The sequence below is a fragment of the Hipposideros armiger genome, unplaced genomic scaffold, assembly GCF_001890085.2.
Source record: "Hipposideros armiger isolate ML-2016 unplaced genomic scaffold, ASM189008v1 scaffold_1271, whole genome shotgun sequence".
NCBI lineage: Eukaryota > Metazoa > Chordata > Mammalia > Chiroptera > Hipposideridae > Hipposideros > Hipposideros armiger.
The window spans coordinates 54,179-77,380 of record NW_017732621.1 but is presented as its reverse complement, the minus strand read 5'-3'; the positions used below and the strand labels follow the sequence as shown (position 1 = coordinate 77,380).

General features: G+C 37.2%; 1 protein-coding gene across 2 annotated transcripts; it reads left to right on the top strand.

The window, feature by feature from the left end:
* Positions 1-774: 774 nt before the first annotated feature.
* Positions 775-9,723, top strand: LOC109377060 (MCTS1 re-initiation and release factor). Of its 2 annotated transcripts, none has more exons than XR_002122818.1 (7): positions 775-1,050; positions 1,559-1,665; positions 2,199-2,351; positions 2,974-3,071; positions 6,477-6,610; positions 8,688-8,826; positions 9,514-9,586. XR_002122818.1 is itself a non-coding variant. In XM_019633285.1 (7 exons), the coding sequence occupies exons 1-7, from the start codon at positions 832-834 to the stop codon at positions 9,593-9,595; spliced, it is 861 nt and encodes a 286-aa protein (XP_019488830.1). In that variant the 5' UTR covers positions 779-831; the 3' UTR covers positions 9,596-9,723. The 2 variants fall into 2 exon arrangements, 1 of the variants encoding a protein (XP_019488830.1); XM_019633285.1 differs by having other exon boundaries at positions 779-1,050; positions 8,688-8,755; positions 9,514-9,723.
* Positions 9,724-23,202: the final 13,479 nt, after the last annotated feature.

The window sequence follows — 23,202 nt, the reverse complement described above, 5'->3', positions numbered from 1 at the left end:
GACTGGTGTATTTGTTTTACACATCAGTGCACATCTACCCCGATGCCTGTGGGTAGTGCCTGTTTAGGGTTTGTATTTTTCTACGCTTTCTTTGCTGATCAAAACCCTGATTCGCTCTACTTTTAAAAAATTAAATAAGTAAAACTTGTTTCTTTAGCTGTTATCTCTTCCATCAGATTAGTCTAGTATTGCTCGCTTAGAGGCCATTCTAGCACTCAAAGACATTACCTCTCTTGATTTATAGCTCAACTGATAGGTATGGGGGTGAGGTAGGAGTTGGCAACCTAGTGAATAATTCTATGTGGGCACCTCACTGTGGTCAGCAAATATGGTTGCCAGATAGAAATACAGTATGCCCAATTAAATCCAAATAACAAGGACTTTTTTAGTATAAGTATGCCCCAAATATTACATGAGGTATAGTTACACTTTAAAAGTATTCATTGTTGATCTGAAATTCAAGTTTAACTGGGCGTCCTGTATTTTTATTTGCTAAACTTGGCAATCCCATAAGTGCATTAACATGAGGCTATAAGGCTAGCCTGGGTCATGCTGGTCAGTAAGCACCCATCCATTCGTTTGTCTCAGGGAACAAAAAACCCTTTCCCACTGGAAAAAAAATTGTTTAGGTAGCGCGTAACGAAACATGGAAGAATCTTGACCCTTTGAAGCACCCGTAAGTGATGCAACTGCCATAAACGCTGTTTTGCTTGATTTGCCCGCCCACTCCATTCTGCTCTTCCTGCAACCATAATGATTACTCGCTCTCTTCTTCCTTGTCAAGTCCCGCCTTTTCAGCTACCGGTTTTGGTGAGCAATCGGTTGCCCAAAATGGGCAGGCAAAAGCGCCAACGTGTTGGGAGAAGCGGAAGTAGTCAAATTTCACTGAGAACCGTAAAGTGCGGCTGGCTGTCTCCCTTTCCGGATAAAGACTACAGCTCCGACTGTCAGTGCCGGCCTTCCTCGTGGACCCTTGCTAATTCAATATTTTTCCCCTATTCTGGGCCCTTCCCTGTCGTCGCCCCCTTCACCTTGGATCATGTTCAAGAAGTAAGGACATGCTGTGGCTTCCCTTGGCTGCTTACAAAGATGGTGGGGGTGGGAGTGGGGAAGAGGGTGAGAGAGAAGATCCTCTTTCTCTCTCCCCCGCCCCTGCCCTCCTTCCTCCTTAAGGTTTTCTATAATCCTATGCTCTCACTTGCAACTTGCAACACTTCTTTCAGTTTTCCATCCCTAATCCTCAGTTGGGTTTTGGTTCTCCCACCTTTATTTTCTTTCCTTACCCCTCTTGCTCTTTTGCTCCCGTTCCCAATCTTATTCCTTCTTAGGGTTCTACCCATCACATACTTGCACTGAGATGTCGGGGCATATCCTCTTTAGTTACGAGGAGTCCTGCACTCGCTACCATATATTTATGAGTGATGAACTGAATCAGGGAAGGCTTGACTTCCTGGGTTATGGGAGTGAAGGAGACTGGGTGACAGGAAGCAAGCAGGCTGTCAGGCCTGTTACCTAGCTGCCAGATGAACGTCTTGAAACCATCGTGATTGTCCCATAGACTCTTCAGTGTAAGGAAGACAACCATTATTTGGGAACCTACTTAGTGGGTTTGCTTTCCAGATTTGGTAGACGCAAAAAGCAAAGGGGGAACATGGGAAAAGGAAGGTGAGTCTTGTTCATGACATATTGAACAAAAATAAATAGGGATCTTAGAAATCATCATCACTTAGAAAAAAATTTCAGTAGATTATGTAGCCTAGCAGGGACCGGTTTTCTGTATTATGTTTGGGCTGGACTTTTGTATCTCAATGCTTGAGGGCTCTTTTGGTTTGTTTTTTTCACACAGATTTTGCTATAGGCGGGAATCTGTTTTTTTTTTCCTGGGTAGAGATGGCTAAGGTTTTCCAGAAAAGGCATTTTTTGTAGATGATTAGCGATTATAATGTGAAATATGTCTCATATCCTCTCCCCAGCTAATGGTGTATATGTGACAGGTTTTTTTTAATATTGTGTTAACACGTTGGTTGTGCTGGACACAATAAAATGGAAATATTATTTAAAAAAACAACTTATTTCATAATTATTTTAGGCATCTAAAAACTTGCTTGGTAGTACATGACTAATTAAAACAATATATTTAGCTATTCTGATATGTGTGTTTAGAAATGCCTTCTTATCTTGCAAAAATCATTTGGCAGATTTGATGAAAAAGAAAATGTGTCCAACTGCATCCAGTTGAAAACCTCAGTTATAAAGGGTATTAAGAACCAATTGATAGAGCAATTTCCAAGTATTGAACCATGGCTTAATCAAATCATGCCTAAGAAAGATCCTGTCAAAATAGTGCGATGGTAAGTAAGTCTTTGTATTTCTCTATGTAAAGCTCAGAGTAAATAGCTGAATATTGTGTGATTAGATTGCACTCTTAATAAATGGAATGATTTTAACATTAAATATTGATAGAGTAATTATGGGAGTAGATAAATATTGGGTTGTTGGAAAAGTCATGACATATTTTTTCTACATTTTTCGTTGCAAAAATGTGTCATGACTTTTCCGACACCCAATAGAATAACTCTAAAACTAAGCAATATTTGTATTTTCAAATGTTCTATGTTTGTGAAAAATGTGGCTGTATGTTTTATCAAAGTTAAAAGTTTTTATTCAGAGTTGGATTTATTTCAGCTTGTACTTTGGAGATTTGTTTTATTGAATTATCTAACAATGATATGTGAAAAATAATATGTGAAATAAAATTGTTTGTAGCAGGTAATATTTTTGTTCTTTTTATTCTCTACTGGACTGGTATGATAGATAAAACAGTGTAAACATTTTTTTGCCTGGATCTTTACTGAAATTTTTAAAAAGCTTACTGTATCTCTGTTATGGATGTTTCATATTTAAAGGATATTTGGCATATTCATTTTTGAAAGAAAATATGTAACTTGGTACTTTATGACATTTGTCTTACAGCCATGAACATATAGAAATCCTTACAGTAAATGGAGAATTACTGTTTTTTAGACAAAGAGAAGGGCCTTTTTATCCAACCCTAAGATTACTTCACAAATGTAAGTCTTGTTAGAAAATATGTATTTTGGGATATGGGAAGACACTAAAGGAGCTGAAAGTGACATTTGGTAGTTATTTATTAGTACTAGGTAATATTGAATATAAAACAAAAATGAACCCCCATTTGTGGTAAATCAGAAAATGCTAATTTTCTCATTATGCATTCTAGAAAGCCCAAGAAAGAACATTCAGTAATTTGACAAATATATATTAAACTTACTATGTGTCAGGCACTGAGCTAGGTACTGAGAATATGATGGGAAGCAGGCAGACATGGTTTCTATTCCTATGAAACTAACCGTCTAGTTGGGAGAATAGACAATAATTAGATAATTACACAAATATATATTCACAAACTATGATAAATCATGTGAGTATTTTCTTTAAAACTTGTATCTGGATTTGCCTCATACTCGTAGAGATAATTCTGTATAAGGGAAAGTATTATCTAATTGAGGGAGTCCCAGTATTGTTGAGTGCCAAGTTCAGGTGTTATAAAACAAAATAATGTTTATTAATACCCATTATTGCATGTTGTTAGATTGAGTACATTACAAAAGAAAATCCAAAGGAAGATAGTCCCAGTGCACAAGAAGTTTTTAATTGTGAAGTAAAATTTCTGCTTTACAAACCAGTGTGTATCTGGCATTCTAGCCAAGAGGCAGAAAGGAAGGGAGTGACTGGAGGGTTCTGTAGGTTTTATTCGTGAATTAATGGGTTTGGTTTTTGGTGAGAGGAGATAAATTTTGACTTATCTGGTGAAGCAGAGGTCTGGACCAGTAAAGCTGTTGGGCAAATCTTAAAAGAGGTAAAGCATTTTAATATTTAAAAAGGAATATTTACAATTACTCAATTAAATATTGATTTCATCAGGCTAAAAAAAACTATGATGAAAAGAAATTGGGTCCCAATGCAATGGGAACAAGTTTAAAATTAAAATATTTTGGTGGCATTAATACATCTTGATGACATTAATTTCTACTCAACCAGAAGAGAACAGAGAAAAAATAATCAAGTGTAACTTGACTAACCATTGTCACCCCAATAAACTTCAATTAAAAAAAAAAGAATCTACTCTGTGTAATAAATATCTCACATTTGTATTGTAAAAAAAAAATCAAGTGTATTGCATGAATCTAGATTGGATCCTGGTTTGAAAAACAAACAAAATTCAAGCCCTCCCCCCCCGCCCAAAGAAAGGACATAGAAGACTTTCTTGGGACTATTGGGGGAAATTTGAATATGGTTTGATTATAAGATGATATTGTAGAACTGCTGTTAAATTTTTAGGTATGATACTAGTGTTATATAGGAGAACAACTTTAGTCTTAGGCGATGTATGTTTATTTATGGTGAAGCATTATGTCTGAAATTTAAAATGGTAGAGGAAAAAATAATGTGTGTTTAAATAGAAAGAGATAAAGCAAATATGGCAAAGTGTTAATGAACAATTGTTGAATCTAAGTGAATGGTGTCCAAGTGTTAATTGACCTATTCCAGTTTTTCCATATGTTAAGCATTTTCAGAATAAGTTGGAAGAAGCAGATGTTCCTATTTAGTACTATTTTGCTGGAAACCAATCTTTTAGAGCATCTTAAAGTTATTCTCTTGCAAGAAGCAGGATAATATGGTGGTTAAAAACATGAACTTGGAGTTAGGCAGACCCAGGTTTAATTCCCAGTGCATGTCACTTTTGTTAAGTCGCTTAACCTGTTTAAGCCTCATTTCCTTATATTTTAAAATGGACATAGTTGTGTATTACAGCTCCCAGGGTTGTGAGGATTAAATGAGATAGTGCATGTAATGTACCTAACACAATACCTAGAACATAGTAAGTGCTCAATATATGATAGGTATTATAATGATGTAGTAATTGTTTAATAAATGTCCACTAGTATTACTTATTGTCATAATAATTATTACTAAAGGGCATATATTAATGAAGATGGAGATCTAGAAAACAAATTATGGCTTGTGAGTAGTAAATGCATTCATTCATTCAGGTTCCTTTTTATTAGTAAGATGTTTAAATTAATTTGGAGCCGTGTTTAAATTAATTTGTAGTCTTGGCAGGAAAAAGACTTACTTGTTCTCTGACTAGTGGGAGGGCTAGTGGTAAAACATTTAAGTGAATTAGTTTTACAAATTATTGTTGTTATTATTCCTAGAGAGCCCTGAACGGCCTAAAAAGTTTCCCCCTAGTCATTGTTTTAAGATCTCCAGGGATCCTTGAATTGTTAGGTTATGAATTATTTGTAGACACACATACACAGGCAAAAATAATTTTTTTAAGATTACAGAAGGAGTGTGTTCATTCTAGATTTGGAAAATACAGAATACAGAAATAAAAGTATTTATGTATTCCCATAACCTAGAGATCATATATCAGTGTACTTCCATCCAATTATTTCCTGTGTAGTGTCTATATAAATGTATATTGTTTTCCCTTTTTAAATTGGGCTCTGTTATATAGTTATTTTTTAATTAATAGACTTATTTTGTAGAGCAGTTTTAGGTTTACAGAAAAATTGAGCAGAAAGTAGAGTTCCCATATTCTTGTTCCCCACCCTTCGCTTATTATTAACATCTCTCATTGGTGTGGTACATTTGTTATAATTGATGAACAGTATTGATACATTATTAACCACAGTCCATAGTTTACATTAGGGTTTGTTCTTTGTGTTCTACATCCTGTGGGTTTTGCCAAATGCATAATTTCCATTGTTCACGTGTCATACAAAATGGATTCACTGCCCTAAAAATCCTCTGTGCTTTACTGATTTGTTCCTTCTTCTTCCCTCTCCCCACCAACACCTAGAAAACACTGACATTTTTGGTAGTATTTTTATTCTGCTTTTTCCACTTAACATTATATTATGAACATTTCCCAGGGTATTTATATATTCTTAAAAAAACATGGCTCTATTATATAGACATTGTAGATACACCTTAAATTATGTATGTCTCATTGCTGGACATTTAATTTGATTCCAGTTTATTTCTATTATAACTATTAGTGGCAATGAATATCTTTCTACTGAAATGTATTGTACATCTCTCATTTTTTCTTAGGATAAATCTTATAAATAGAATTATTGAGCCAAAGAGTCTGAGCCTTTTCAAGGCTGTTGATACATGTTGCAAAGTAGTCCTAAAGAAAGGTTTATACCCATTTATAAGCCTCCTAGTGGTATATAGGAATGCCAGTTTTCTTACACTCTTGCTAGCAATAGGAATTTGTTTTCTTAAAAATACTCACCAATTGGATAAATGAAGGATGTTTCTATTTTATTTTGCATCTGTTAGAATACTGTAATTTGGGGAAATATTTGTTCATGTCCTTTGCCATTTTTCTGTTGAGTCATTAGTCTTATTAATTTATGTAATGCATTTTTTTCTTCTAGATCCTTTTATCCTGCCACACCAGCAGGTTGATAAAGGAGCCATCAAATTTGTACTCAGTGGAGCAAATATCATGTGTCCAGGCTTAACTTCTCCTGGAGCTAAACTTTACCCTGCTGCAGGAGATACGATTGTTGTATCCTTCCAAGGCTATAATGTTGCAAAATGTATTTATTGTATTCTTTTCATTACTGAAAGATCTGTCATCCAAAAGAACATTAGATATATATTTTTTGGAGGTTACATTTGAAGATGTGGGAAGTAACATTATTTCTTGAGACTAAATTATGTCTCATCTTAGAAGTTAAATGAGAACAAGTAATAAAATTGTCCCAGCTGCATTTCAGCCCAGTTAGGGCCCAATGTTATCAGATTCAGGACACAGTATACAACTCTCGATTATTAATGGAGAAGATATATCTGATATGATTGGATCACATCAGCTTGCTCCTTTTATGTTTGACTTATGCAGATACACTGGAGTAAAAGCACTCCAAAGGGAAAATATCTTAGATACTAGGTAGAGTGTTAGAAGAGGGTAGTGGGAAATACTGGCAATCCCCAACTTTTATTTTAAAGTTCATTTTTAAGTTGGTTGTTTAGGTTTCAGAACATGATTTCTCACAGAGAAATGTTAGTCACAGATTGTCCTTAAGGATCTATTCAACTAATGATGTTGCTGAATAATTCAGCATTATTTCCATTTCTGTGGTGCTGTTTCAGCTAAATTCTAAATTAAATAGGTTTTTGTCAACCAATCTGGACAGGAAAACATCTTCTCCTTTGTCATAGAATGGCCATTTTCCTCAGGTTGAGAAATGGAACCATACTTGGTAGGAATGGGGAAATTACTGTGGAGTGGGAAGGCCATTGGAATGGATTTAAGAGTGTGTTCTGCGCTTAAAAGGAGGGTGTCCTCTGTTGTGGCAGTTATATCTAAGGGGTAGTATAAACTGTATGTTGATACCTTAGGAACAGCTTATATTGACATAGATACTGGTCATGTAATAGGTGCTCAAATATTTGTGGAACATTGAGTGAATGAATGAATTGAAAATCAGTAGAGAAAAGTCTTCTGTAAGGACAGGTTACCTTTTTATGTTTATGATTTTTCTAAGTGTGGTAAATTTATAGTTCTGGAGTTCCTTTAAATGGGAAATTTTCTTAGTACCTAGCCTTTACTTTTAAAATTTTATTTTGAAATAATTATAGACTTTTAGAAAGTTGCAAAACTAGTACAGAGAGGTACTCTGCACCCTTGAACTCTAACTTTTAAAAATAGGTATCTACACTGTAGATGCTTCAAGTGATGATAACCAAGAATGTTCTGGTTGAAAATGTTGACACTTAACCTGGGCTCTTAAAGATAGTTTGGGGATATAATTATTGTTTTACTGTGTCCTTTATATAAAACTGCCATTCAGGGATTAAAATACTAGAACAATTGATATTTATTTCACAATTTTTAATATTTATGTACAAGAAATTTTATTTCCGTTTTTGCATGACTTATTCTGGTTGTGTTGGCATTGGATTATAGTATTAACATTTGATTTAAAAGCCAAGAATGATTATTAGATTCATTCATTTAGCATTTATTGAGTATTCACAGTGTACCCACAGACTCTGCTAGGTCCCTGCGCTCAAGAAGTTAGTGGTCTAGGTGAGGACACAAGATGGGTTTAAAGTGGCTTAAATAGTAACGTCATCATTATTATTTTTAAAAAATATTTTTATTGGGGAATTGGGGGATGGGAACAGTGCTGGGGAATTGGGGGAAGGGGAACAGACAAGTTGCTGCCCTTTTTGTTCTTCAGTCTAGTTGTGGAGGACATTGCTTCACTGGCCCAAGTTAGCACCATCATTGCGCTCTTCCCAGGCGAGGCAGATCAGTCGCTTGCTTCTGGACGGCCACTCACTGCGGCTGCTGGCCGCTCACGCTGGCTGCTGGCTACACACAGTAGCCCATGGCAGCCCACTGCAGCCTATGCCGTCGCTGGCGACTCAGGCAGCCCAGCTCCAGGTCGAGCTGTTGTTCAGCATCTTAGCTGTAGAGGGCAGTGTTACTGGCCTTCATATGTGGGATCCGAACCGGGGCCCTCTGGCATCCCAAGCCAGCTCTTAACCATCGCGCCACTCGGCCAGCCCCGTGACAATTATTTGACACCCCCTCTTCAAGGCATTTTGATAATTTTCTTAGCTGTGATTTTCAGGCCATCATGGCAGAAGGTAAACAGCATGCTCTGTGTGTCGGAGTCATGAAGATGTCTGCAGAAGATATGTAAGTCTCACATTAGGCCCCCTTAGCTTTTGAGATATGGATAACCTATGCAAGAAGCATCAGAATTACAGGTGAAATTTGCTCTTTCATACCACATCTTTCAAATGTGTAAGCGCAGAAGCCTCATTTCTGATTTTTCCTAACACTCAGGAAGCCATTGAAACATATTTGGTCTCCGGGCTTGTATTCTTTCTTAAGCACTCTGAAAAGAACCCGTGTGCCAACACAGCTGTTTTATATGTATGTGTGTGGTGCTCTAGGAATTTTTTATTTAGTATGATTTAAATTGGATGGGGTGGAGATGTTTTGCTACTGATTTTTAAAACAGTGACATAGTTTGGCACCACACCGTATTTGTCTTATATTTTACCTGGTGGTATAGAATATTAAGGAAATATTTAAAATATATTACCAAAATATAGTCAATATATTTAAAAGCTTTGGAACTCGTTTGATAACCAAATTATTCCTATGAATTTTATTTCAGGGTTAATTGAACATTTGATGTTCTCCTTGTATGGTCATGCATCATTACTGTTTCTGTAAATCCACTAGTTAGATTACTAGAATCACTTTAAGACATGAACTGCAGCAGAATAATGTAGTTTAATGTAGACAATAATGTTAGTGTAATATAACTAAATTCCCTACATGTGGCTCAATAATTGCAAAATAGCAATGCACTTTGAATTATATTTACCATGACTAAGCTTATAAAAATGCATAACAATATGTTTATGTGCTTTTTCCTTCTACAGTGAGAAAGTCAACAAAGGAATTGGCATTGAAAATATCCATTATTTAAATGATGGGCTGTGGCATATGAAGACATATAAATGAGCTTCAGAAGGAATGCACTTGGGCTAAATATGGATATTGTGCTGTATTTGTGTTTGTGTCTGTGTGTGACAGCATGAAAACAATACCTCTGTGGTTATGCTGAATAAATTCAACAGATGCTAAAATTCTGTTAGCTTCAAAAATTATTATTATTATTATTTTTAGCTGAGCCATCCTGCCACCTGTTCGCAGCTCAGTGGCTGCTCAGCTCAGGCCGTGAATGGAACCGGCAACCCTGTTGCTCACAGCTCACACTCTTGCACAAGCTCTTAACCAACTGAGCCACACAGCCGGCCTTCAGAAATTATTTTAGTTCTTCTTAAACTCAAGATAAAATTGGGTAACAAACTTAGACATTAAAAGGTAGCTGGTAAGTAACCAAACTCAGACAACTTCATGTCCTTTCTTAGGCTAATGATGTAAGATGAAGGGCAGGACTCGGTAAATGGACTTGCCAGTATATGGCTGACTCCCCTCTCCCAGAGAATCTGACAACTTAATGGGGCTGGAAGCTACACTGGGAATGTTATCCCATTATCCCAGGGCACCTAGAAGTGCCCCTTCTCTTTTGTGTGTATTTTTTGTTTGTTTGTTGTTATTATTTTTAAACTTTTTGTTATGGAAAATTCTAAACATATACAAAAGCATGAGGAGAATAGCATAATGGACCTTTTCTGTATCCATCACTTAGCTTCAATCCATGGCCAATCTTATTTCATCTATATCTCACTTATTCCTTCTCTCCCCACTCCCTGATTAGTTTGAAGCAAATCCCAGATATATCATTTCATCCATTATTAGTTTAATATGTATCTTTAAAAGGTAGTGGCATTTAAAAAAACAACCACAATATCATTATCACACCTAAATATATTACCTGTTTTTTAATATCAAATATCTGGACTGTGTTCATATATGTGACAAATGGACTTGATTGTCTCTCTTTATTTTTGTAATCACTGGTTTGCTTGAAATAGGTTCCAGACAAGGTCCATATATTGTATTTGGTTGTTATTTATTTAAGTCACTTTCAATCTATAAGTCCCCCCTCCTTCTTTTCCCCTTTAATTACTTAAATTTAGTTGTTTTGTCTTATAGAGTCTCCTCCCACTTTCTGGATTTTGTTGACTATATCACTGTAATTTAACTTGTTTTTATGTCCAGTGTATAGCCTGTAAAGAGATAAGCTTGATCAGATTCAGGTTCAACTTATTTAGTGCCTTCTCTTGAAGCTACACAGATGCCCAGAACTTCCAGGTTTGGGTCCCCACTCTATTCCTCAAATAATGTGTATCTCCTATCATAAGTGGCATATGAAGGCCATGGACCTACTTCAGTAAGAACAGTAAGCGGCTTTGGGAATTAAATGAGCAATTATTAATGTACATAGTGATAACAGGTCTTTCTTCCTAACTTTGCTGTTATTCTAGTGTCTGAACCATGTCCATTTGGTTGTTTACAAATATATGACCTGTGGTTTCATTTTTCAGCTGGATACAGACATTTACAAGATTGTGGTGACCTGTGTTACAGTTAGAAGTTGGTGAGAAAGGTGAGGGTAGGCAGTAAAAAGAGAGACCATTTGGCTGGCTATTACAGCTGGGCCGCCCAAAATACAACACAGGTGAAGGTAATAGATCCAGGGTTTGACCCTCAGACTGAGAAACTACTACCCACTAATGAAACTTGTGAGACTTGGAGATTCCCATGTTAGAATGTAAATATATTATTGTACAGTGATAAGTCTGCTTAGGGTAAACAATTAGTAAATAGGAACTTTCTTGGTGAACATGGCTATGAGCAAAAAACGTTGATGATTTAGGGGAAGATTTAATCTTGGCTGGGGGAAGGCTTGGATAATTTTTCCTGCTTCATCATTAATTAGAATGCTTGTGTATGCCATAAATTTTCTTTTCTAGCCCATAGAGGTGCTCTGATATTTTACTTCCTATATCCTTTTTAAGTTCTGGGTAGACTATTTTCCTTTGTTATGACAGTTATATTCTACAGCTTACCATATTGTTATATTTTATTGTTTATTCCTGGTGGATAAAAGTGGTAAATAGTCTCATCAGTAACTCATTTATAAAACACCTTTCAGGGCAGGTTTCTTCAACAGTCTCATTTTGTGGGGACTTACTGGTTTTAAATTCAGATGTCTTCTTCCAATTTGGGGGAGGAGGCACCCTATTTGAGGCCTGTAGCTCCTTATAGTCTTAAAAAGAGAGTATCTTAGTCATTTATGTCCAAACTAACTTTGAACCTTTATTTTTGGCGCTAAGATAATGTTAATTGACCAAGAATGACTATGGAGTATTAGCAATGAAAAACAAAGTACATACGTACATTAGAGAAGATAAAATCTTTTGTTGCCTGGTTTCTGAAATAAATTATCCTTGTTTCTAATCACTGTAACAGTGGGTATAGGGAACACTTAAAATATTCAACATCATCATCTGTGCTTGTTTTTCTACAGATGCTGAGGTAATCTGTTGCCTTGGAGATATGGACTAAATATGTATGTTTTCTTTTCTTTTTTTTTATAAAGATTTTATTGGGGAATTAGGGAAGGGAACAGCCAAGTTGTTGTCCTTAAGTCTCAGTTGTGGAGGGCACAGCTAGCTCAGCTCCAAGTCCAGTCGCCATCCTGCTGCCCGTCGGCAGCTCGCAGCTTCTCAGCTCAAGGTGCCGTGTTCAATCTTAGTTGCAGGTGGGTGTAGCCCACCATCTCATGCAGGAGTCAAACCGGAAACCTTGTTGTTAGGAGCGCATACTCTCACCAGCTGAGCTATCCTGCCACCTGCTGGCAGCTCAGTGGCAGCTCAGCTCGGGCGCAGCTCATTGCCTCATGTGGGAATCGAACTGGCGACCCTGTTGTTCAGATCTCGCGCTGTTAACCAACTGAGCCACTCAACTGGCCCCTACATATGGATGTTTTCTGCTTCCTCTGGTTTGAGGCCTCAGGTAAATCAGTGTTAATTAGGAGTGTCATTCTATACATGGGAGCCCCTTACCAGTTTCTGAACATTAGGCCATGCAGAGAACCCAATTCAAAGAGGTTAAACTAACAGATATATCAGCTTCTTTATGTGCTATGCTTAAAGGAAACTTAATTTATCCTTAAAGCAGGAATACAGGGAGAGCCTGTTTTCTCTCAGGCAATGTGTCTTCAGTTCATTTTTAGTTTCAAAATTAACTGTGTGTCAAGTCAACCTATAGTCAGGCTAGCCATTTCTGTGTATGTGACACACTTTTACTCGGGCAAGGTCACTTTAGCTCAATGGACATGTATTGAATATCTACTAGGTCCTAGGGGATGTGGCACAAAGATGAATAATGAACAAGTGGCCCTTGCCCTTGAGGAGCGTCCAGTCTAGTGAGTAAATTTTCATATAACTATTGCACTGTATTGGACAGCTGAAACTAATTCTGAAAAATGTGTATTTCATAATAATAAATAATTAAAAGAAAAAAATCTGGGTAATGGTGACAGCCCAGTACGAATTTATAAAGCCAGTAGGAAGTTACTAATATTTTTCCAATTTTAGTCATCAAAATTTGCAAATTATACATCAACCAAATATAAAAATATTCCTTAGATTGTATGCAATGTGAGGTTTAAAAAGTCCAGATGTCTTGGAGTTGCAACAGTTCAGCATCCCAACTCAGATGGTTGTCCCAGTAATATAAAGACCTGATCAACCCTCTCCTAGCAGACTGTTTATTATAATGGTTTGGTGGTATTCTGTTCTCAGCTATAATTTTGTTTCCTTTTTCTTTTTCTTTTAATGTTCTATTGTAGATCCAAAACAAGCAGCTGAATTTATCCCAGGGGTAGTCATGAACATTTCAGTTAGAGGGCTTTGATAGTCCCAAAGCAGAAAGTCATAAGGCATTTGTCAAATAATAATTATATCCAAGTTCCCCCTCTGTATACAAATCTGCTGAGGATACAGTATTTCTAAGCATAGTACTTCAGAAAAAGATATACGAATGTCAAATAACTAAATTTGCAGAGGTATTTCATTATCAAATATATTTTCACTTTTTTATTAATGAGAACATTAATGCAGCTAGTATATGTTAGTGGGAATATAAAATGAATGTATGCTAAAAGAAAATGTTTTAACTTTATCTAGGTTCCTTAATTTTGAGAATATATCTCTCAAGGCTCTTCAGGAAACTCAAAATGTCCCAATTTCTAAAGGAGTATCCACTGAAACTGATTTATAATGAAAGGAAAAGAATGAAAATGTATGCATCCTATGTCAATATAACCATCACTTCTGAGGTCTTAAGCAATCAGAAACTTACTCAAGAAATTCCATAACTTGTAAGAATTACGCCATTAAAATATATTTTAAAGTCCTTCAGAACACTTATGTTTAGTATATATTATTAACTGTATTGACAATAAAACTTAGACTAAGTATAACTCTATTCTTAAATATCGCAGTCTCAGCAATAGTTCCTAATGAAATCATGTCTATCAACAGGGAGACTGATGCATAGAAATGTATACTTTGTATTATATGTTTTTACACTTTGTATGTATACTTTACTATATAGTAGGTAAAAGAATGTGTCGATAGAGGAGGTCTGACAGTTAAGTTCGAGAACTCATCCTAGAAAAAGTGCTACTGACCTCATTTTTGAATATCACTACAGTCACCTTTGAGGTACTCCCCTAGGGAAGCTATGCACTGACACCAGTGCTTAGTCCACCCTTCAAAGCAATTTTGGGACTCTTTTTTCTGGAATGGCCATCACAGTTGTCATCGTATTACCCTTGGTGTCCTGAATGTCATCAAAATGTCTTCCTTTCAATATTTTCTTTATCTTTGGGTACAGAAAGAAGTCATTGGGGGCCAGATCAGGAGAGTAGGGAAGGTATTCCAATACAGTTGTTTACTGGCTAAAAACTCCCTCACAGTGCTGTGTGAGCTGGTGCATTTTGATGCAAGAGCCATGAATTGTTGCTGAAAAGTTCAGGTCATTTTTGTCTAACTTTTACACACAACCTTTCCAGTACTTCCAAATAGTAAACTTGGTTAACTGTCCAGTTGGTACAAATTAATAATGAATAATCCACCTAACATCAAAAAAACTTAGCAACATCATTTTGACTCTTGACTTGGACGGATGTAACTTTTTTGGTCATGGAGAATTGGCTGACTTCCATTGTGCACTTTGACACTTTGTTTCAGGATTGTATTGATACACCCCTGGTTTCATCACTAGTGATAACATGGCCCAAAACATCATCTTGCCTCTCCAAAAGGTCTTCGCAAACTTCGACTCTCCTTTGCTTTTGTTCTTGGTGAGCTCCTTTGGGACCATTTGTGCACACACCTTTCTCATACCAAGATTTTCAGTTAAGAATTTCCTAACCGTTTCTCTATCCATGTTTACTTGGTCTGCTATGCTTCTTATAGTCAGCCGATGATTTTGACGCATTATTCGATGAAGTTTTGCAATATTTTCCTCAGTTCTGCTCATTACTGGCCATCCTGACTTCTCTTCATCAGTGATGCGATATTTTCCTTCAGAAAAATGTTTAATCCATTTGTACGCTGCTGTTTTTTTCATGGCATTATTTCCATGAACTTGTCCCTAATTTCACTTCCACTTTTGCCAAGTTGAACAAGAAATTTAATGTTCATTTGTTGCCCCAATTCAAGGTCAGACATTCTCGCGACGGCACACAAAATCATGCAACACCACTAATGAATGCTACTCAGCAAGACACCGCCACACGTCAACACAAACGCAGCTGTGAGACACTGATATACCAAGGTTATGAAACTTTACCAAGCTGTTTGTACAGTGCTGCCAATGTAAGCACACGGTGGCAAGTTTGTGAACTTAATTGTGAGACCTCGTAATGAACTTAAAACACTAATTTACTCTTGTATTTAAACTAATTAAGTACTTGTAAAGGACTATAACTCCCATCAGAACAGGAGTGAATGAACACTCTTAAGAACTAGTTTTTAAATCTGTTGAGACTACTAGGCAGGTTGGTTTGTTGGTTGGTTGAAGAGGCTGGCCTCTTGGAGAATATAATTTATGTATGAAAAGATACACAGGAGATGATTCACTGGAATTTCTCCTAATAATATACACATATTCGTTAGAACAGGTCATGGGGAGGAAAAATAGATAAAAACATAAACAAATTAGTACTATTAAATTAGTTTAAATTAGTGAAAAATTAAAGTAGACCACATTTTATACTTGAACACTTTGAGAAATGAAAGATCAATTAGTGAGGGAGCATTTGAGAGAGCTTGCTTCCCAGCATGCCATCAGTGTGGCTCAAATAAACTGAAACTTTCATAAAAGTTGTTAAAAAAAGATCAATTAGTAAAATGATTTCTACTTAAAACTCTAGTTGTGGGGCGGTCAGTTAGCTCAGGTGGTTAGAGCTCAGGCTCATAACACCAAGGTTGTCAGTTCGATTCCCACACGGGCCAAGGAGCTGCACCTTCCACAACTAAATAGATGGAAGACAACTACTTGACTGGGAGCTGATGGGTCCTGGAAAAACACACTTCCCCAGTAAAAATTCCTTAAAAAACAAAACAAAACAAAAACAAACTCTAGCTGTTAGAGAAGGACGTGCCTCACTGTGGTGCAATTCTAATTAAATGGATTGTCTCGAAAATTTTTTTTAATCTCATTTTAAAAGTAAATCATGATTTCCACACCATAATTTTTATTGCTCTTCTTATTCCATTCCCCAATTTTAAAATGCTTTAATTTTAGCAAATATATGAACATAGGGGACTTATAAGGCATAATCATTTACTTCTCTCCCTTCAAGTTCATTATAAGCGTTCTCAGAACTCTACCATAGCTGGAGGTGGGGAGAATGCCTAAATTTAAAAGACCTACTTTTCTTTCATTCTAATTTTAATTTTTTATCACAAGACTTGATTATCAATGATAGTTATTTACTTTAATCTATGGTGAAATAAGTAATTTCTTGTGATTTCCACAAGCATAAAAGACTGGGTTTTAAGCAATAAATCATTTGTTTTAACTAAGCACTTGCTTGGAGATTTCCCCAAGCATATGCATTGGAAAGCGAATTCAGTTCCCTTGGGAAGGCCATAGTGAGGAAGACTTGGGCAATCCATTTTTATTCTTACTAACTTATGTTTCAAAAGGGTACACTTTCTGTCTTTGTCCCTAAATATTGGGGTTGTCCTTCTATGCTGATGCATGATGAAGCCCTGAGGCCTGGAAACTTGCAAACTAATGAGATGATTTTGTGATGAAACTGCATGTTATATTGACAGTCTTAATAGTCCTTGAATGAGCTCAAATTTGAGAACTTTTAAAAGCAGCAGCATGCACTTTCTTATAGTTTTGCTTTCCTATCAGTGGGGCTTGAAATGTTCGTTTCTGCATATTTACATTTTAACAACATTTTCTGGAAGACTGCATATGTACTTCTTAGTTTGGATGCTGTTTTAATCAGTTCTAATGTTGCCCCATTCAAAATTATTTTTAAAGGCAAAATTCACTGTTCTCTTAAACATCTGGACTAGATTGGGCAGGATGAGGAGGATGGAGGGAAGAGTCCTTTTTGCTCTGTAGGATCTGGAGAGCTTTCTTAGAGTTGACTTATCCAGGATTAGGAAAAAACCTGCTTTTGCATGACTATGATCATTCTAAAGTTTGCTTGTGTAAGTAAGCATTTTATATTTAAGAAAGTTCAACCTGAAATGTATTTGAATATAGAGGCAGAAAAAGCTTCATTTAGTGGGATAACAGCAATCTCTAACCCATCAAATTAATATCTGTCTCTTAAACAGCTTCCCAAAAGCACATGACTGGAAAATATTTTTCATTGCAATGCTTTATTGTTTTAAAAATAGAAGGGGCTAAAATGTAGTAAAATTTTGGACCTTTACCCTGCACTTATTTTATGTTGTGATTTACAAGGTCAAAATTTTATGTTTTGTAAAATGTTTTAAAAGTAGTCCACAAAGTAATTATGCTTTCTTGCTTCCAAATGCAGGGGTCTGAGAGAAGGCACATGGTCTCATTAGCTTCTGGGTGTGTCAAACCCAATCCTCTCTTAAGTACTAAATGCCCAGGTACATTTACTGGGGATGCAGGAGTCTCACTTAGACAGTGGTTTTTGTCAACATAAAGAGAAACATTTTAATTCAAGTGTGAGGAGAGACACCATACTGATCTGGACAATTGTGGCTCCAGTGATGTCTAATTTGCTGTGAAACGGGAACATGATCTAAGTTAATGTTCTTAAAAGCAACTTCTGAATTGCTCCTTAAAAATATTTGTTTTATAAAAAAGGTGTTTGAGGAAGAGCTTTCTTATTGAATGGCACAGATTAAATACAGATGTTATCTTAAAACTATTAAGGAGTTCCTTTGTGAATTTGAATATTCAACACCAACTGCTATTCACATCAATATTTCAATACTTTACCATCAAGATGTTTAATATAAAGGATACATACATAACTGTGTAAAGTGCTAGTTAAAGTTGTAACAGGGAAAGGGAAGTAACATTCCCTGACTGCCTACTATATGCACAAGCTCTACTTCCATATCTTGCTTAATTTTTATGATGATTCCATGAGGTAGATTTTAATTCACATATTACAAATGAGGAAACTAAGGCGCCAGAGAGGTTATATAACTTTCCTGAAGATACACAGCTAATAAAGGGCAGAATTGGGATTTGAACCTATGTCTGCCTGACTGTGATGCCTGTTTTGCAGAAAATCTCCCTTCAGTTTTCATAAAATGTTAACCTCAGCCCACAGTCACATCACCACCTTTGTTTATGGGTTACCAAAGAGAAGTGCAACTTGGCTAATCCTCTGTTCCACAGTGGGAAAATATGAGTAAGATGTGAATCTATATGAATGTGTTGCTTGTACAGTGTCTTATTTGTGCTTCTGCAGGAATGTTTTTCTGTTTCCCTCTTCAGCAGTGTATACCTTTTGAAATTGGACTCAGCCCTGAGGTCTGAACTTTTTCTGTTATTAGTCACCTTCAAGCCAGGATTTGTGATGATTTAAAGGTTATGTCATACAGAAGCTGCTGCTGGATCATTTTAGAGAAGGATACAATGGGGAGGGTTAGTTAAGAAGTGGGGAGATGAATGTAGACTGTAATGTGCAAAGGTATGACTAGCAGCTGCTTTGTGACTATCAATATATCCAAAAGATAAATGGGGAGAAGGATTAGTGAATATTGAAATTAATGACAGGAGCAGTTGAGTTCAATTATAATTTAAGAAAAAAAGCTGAGGGGCCTAATCAATATTTTGCTTCAGATCCAATGATTTACTTCTGCTAAGGAAGATCCAGTGAGGAGATGTCCTGAGGCCTATTGAAAGTCAGGTTGCAATTTCCATAGCATTCAAGATAACCAGGAAAATAAATAGGACTTTTAGAAGAAACCAAGTTTTCTCCCATTCACATGTCAGCCCCAGAGTTGGGGATGGGATCCTCACACTTCTGGAATTTAGACTTGTTCTGTAACTGTAAAATACATATTAGATTTCAGAGACTTAATAAAAAAATAATGTAAACTATCTTAATTTTTTTTCTGTTGAGTACATGGCGAAACAACATTTTAGATAAATTGATTTAAATAAAATACAATACAAAAATAATTTCACTTGTGTCTTCTACTAGAAATGTTCCTACTAGAAAATTTAAGGGTGGCATCAGAAACATGGTGGCATGTTCCTACTAGAAAATTTAAGGGTGGCATCAGAAACATGGTGGCATGAAGGGTGTTCCTTGAAATCTCCCCTAGAAGTTACAAAAATTTGAACAGCTACAATTCAACAAAAGATACCTTACATAGCACACAAGCACATGTGAGAGATCCACACATCGAAACATCTGAAGGTGTGCAAACCTGGGAGAACGGGAGGAGGGAAGAGGAGAGACGTGGGTTGCAGGTGCATTTTCTGTAGCCCACAATCCTGTCTGAACCCAGTGATGGGGGCAGAGACCTCGGGGCAAAGACAAAAAGACAGAAAACAAATATATGGAGCCTGGCCACATCCCCCACTTCCCAGTGTTAGAAGTGGGCTCCAGAGGAACTGTAGCAGTGTTGGATTAAAGAGTAGAATATCTACAGCCCTGAGAACTGGAGAGACAGTCCCACAGCAGCAGACATACAGTAAAGCTAATTCTGGAGCCAGAGAAGGAGCTGTAGGGGTGAGATAGCTGTGGGCTGGAAGTCATCATTGCTCGGAGCCACAAACACACCTGCTGCCTCTCACAGCCCACCCCGCCCCGACCTTCCTGGGCTGATCCCTGTGGAGGCAACCAGGGCTGATGGCACACATAAGCTCTGCATCAGGCTGCAGGGGCAGCATTGGGGTTTCAGAGGCCCAGAACCCCATCGCCCACCAAATCCTCCCAAGAGGGTGGTGCCCTGAGACCAAGGTAAACTGATCACAGTGGAGGCCACGTCCCAGGAAACCTATCGCATGACAAGCTGGAACAGCACAAGAGAAAACACTGCAGTGTGAGGAAAATAAAACACTCCAACAACACCTACTGGAAAGTAAAAGACCTCTTCATATCAACCTGTTGCAGAATCCCCTCCTGTAGATGCCCAAGAAGAGAAATAATTCATTCATTGAAATGACCAAGGTAAAAAGGCAGCTCAGAAAATGAAAAAAAACCTCCAGATAATGAAATTAATGACATGGAAATATGTGACTTAAATGACAGAGAAATCAAGATTGCCGCTCTGAAAGAACTTACTGAGATGCAAGAAAACTCAGATAGGCAGCTTAATGAACTCAAATAAAATCAACTAACACAATGAAGTTTTTGCCAACGAGACTAAAATTAAAAAAAAAAAGAACCAAACAGAAATTCTGGAGATGAAGAACTCAATAAAAAAGATGAAGAATGAAATAGCCTACTTAGGAAATAGAGCTGACCAGATGGAGCTAAGAATTAGTGATACTGAAGATAAAAATCTGGAAATGGCACACATGGAAGAAGAGAGAGACTTGAGAGTTAAAAGAAATGAAAGAACGCCACAAGAACTGTCTGCCTCCATCAGAAAGAGCAACATAAGAATAATGGATATACCAGATGGAGAAGAGAGGGAGATGTGAACAGAGAGTCCATTCAAACAAATAGTTGAGAACTTCCCAAACCTTTTGAAAGAGCTGAATCCTCAAATCCAAGAAGCAAACAGAACGCCTAAGTACCTCAGTCCCAACAGGCTTTCTTCTCCAAGGCACATTGTATTGAAGCTGTCAAAAATTAATGACAAGGTATTCTCAAAGCATCCAGGGAAAAGAAGACAGAAACATATAAAGGAAAGCCCATTAGATTCTCATCAGATTTTTCAGCAGAAACTCTACAAGCCAGGAGGGAGTGGAGTGAAATATTCAAACTATGGAAAGAGAGAAATGACCAGCCAAGAATAATATACCAGACATACAGAACTTGAGGGAATTTTCTACCACACGGCCTGCATTACAAGAAATACTGAAGGAGGGCCGGCCGAGTGGCGCAATGGTTAAGAACTCACTTGGGATGGCAGAGGGCCCCGGTTCGGATCCCACATATGAGGGCCAGTGACACTGCCCTCCACAGCTAAGATGCTGAACAACAGCTCAACCTGGATCTGGGCTGCCGTGAGTCGCCGGCGACGGCGTAGGCTGCAGCCCCTGCTGCAGTGGGTTGCCATGGGCTACCGTGTGTAGCCAGCAGCCAGCGTGAGCGGCCAGCAGCCGCAGTGAGCGGCCGTCCAGAAGCCGGCAACTGATCTGCCTCGCCAGAGAAGAGCGCAATGATGGTGCCAACTTGGGCCAGTGAAGCAACATCCTCCACAACTAGATTGAAGAACAAAAACGACAGCAACTGGTCTGTTCCCCTTCCCCCAATTCCCCAGCACTGTTCCCATCCCCCCAATTCCCCAATAAAAATCTTTAAAAAAAAAAAGAAATACTGAAGGAGATTATTTGATGTGAAACAAAAAAATCAAAAGGATACAAAGTCATGATCAAGGTTACTAACAGACAGAAGCAGGAAATGGCAACCACTACAGAGAATTGGGCACTATCCACTTAAACATAACAAAAACAGTAAAGAAGATTAAAAAAAATTTTTTAAAAACAGAAGAAAAAGACAACTTGCTACTGCAACTCAGAAATCAACTCACAGCGAAAATAGAGATCATTTGTGATGACAAATACATAAAAGGGGAGTAAATAAAGGTCTGAATTTGCAAAGGAGAATGGAGATAAGAAGCATGCTGAAGAAAAAGGACTACCGTTTATATGAAACAGTCTTTTACATAAACTTAATGGTAACCACTCAAAAAAAAATTCCAGTACTGAAACACATAACATAAAAAAAAAGAGGAAACAGAGGGGGAAAAAAGCACAGAATGCCATCAAACTAAAATAACAGACAGGAAAAAAAAGGGAAAAAAAAGAAAAAAGAAAAAAACAAAACAATGGAGACATGGAGCTAACAAAAAACAAAAGATAAAATGGATATAGGAAGTAATGATATGTCAATAATTACCCTAAATGGAAATAGACTGAATTCACCAATAAAAATGCACAGAATAGCAGATTGGATAAAAAACAAAACCCAACCATATGCTGCCTCCAAGAGACACATCTCAGTGTGGAAAATGATACTCCAAGCAAATGCAACCCAGAAAAAAACAGGTATAGACTCGCTTATATCTGATGAAACAAACTTCAGGATAAAAAAGGTAACAAGAGACAAAACTGGCCATTTCATAATGATAAAGGGGTTAGCACAACAGGAAGACATAACACATCAATATACATCCCCCCAAAGAGGGAGCACAAAAATATACAAAACAATTACTCACAGAACTAAAGGGAGAAAATAACAAAAGCATAATTATAGTAGGGGACCTAAATATGCCACTGCAGCTATGGATAGATCATCCAAACAGAAAATCAGGACGGAAATATCAGCCACAAATGACACATTAGACCAAATGGACATAACTGACATTGATAGAGTGCTTCATCCTAGAACACTCTTTTCTAGTGTATATGGAACATTCTCAAGGACAGGCCATATACTGGGTCACAAAAATAGCCTCAGCAAATTTAAGATTAAAATCACACCAAGCATATTTGACCACAAGAATTTGAAATTGGAGATCAACTGCAAAAAGAAAGCGGGAAAAAGCACAAACAAGTGGAGATTAAACCACCTGCTATTAAAGAACAACTGGGTCAAAGACGAAATAAGAGATCAAAAGACACATAAAAACAAATGAGAATGAAAATACATCCTATCAAAATTATTGGGATGCAGCAAAGCAGTATTAAGAGGGAAATTTATACCATTACAGGCCTATCTCAATTAACAAGAAAAATCCCAAATAAACAACCTAACATTACATCTAAAAGAAATAGAAAAGCGGGCCGGCCAAGTGGCATGATGGTTAAGAACTCGCTTGGGATGCCAGAGGGCCCCGGTTCGGATCCCACATATAAGGGCCAGTGACACTGCCCTCCACAGCTAAGATGCTGAACAACAGCTCAACCTGGAGCTGGGCTGCCGTGAGTCGCTGGCGACGGCGTAGGCT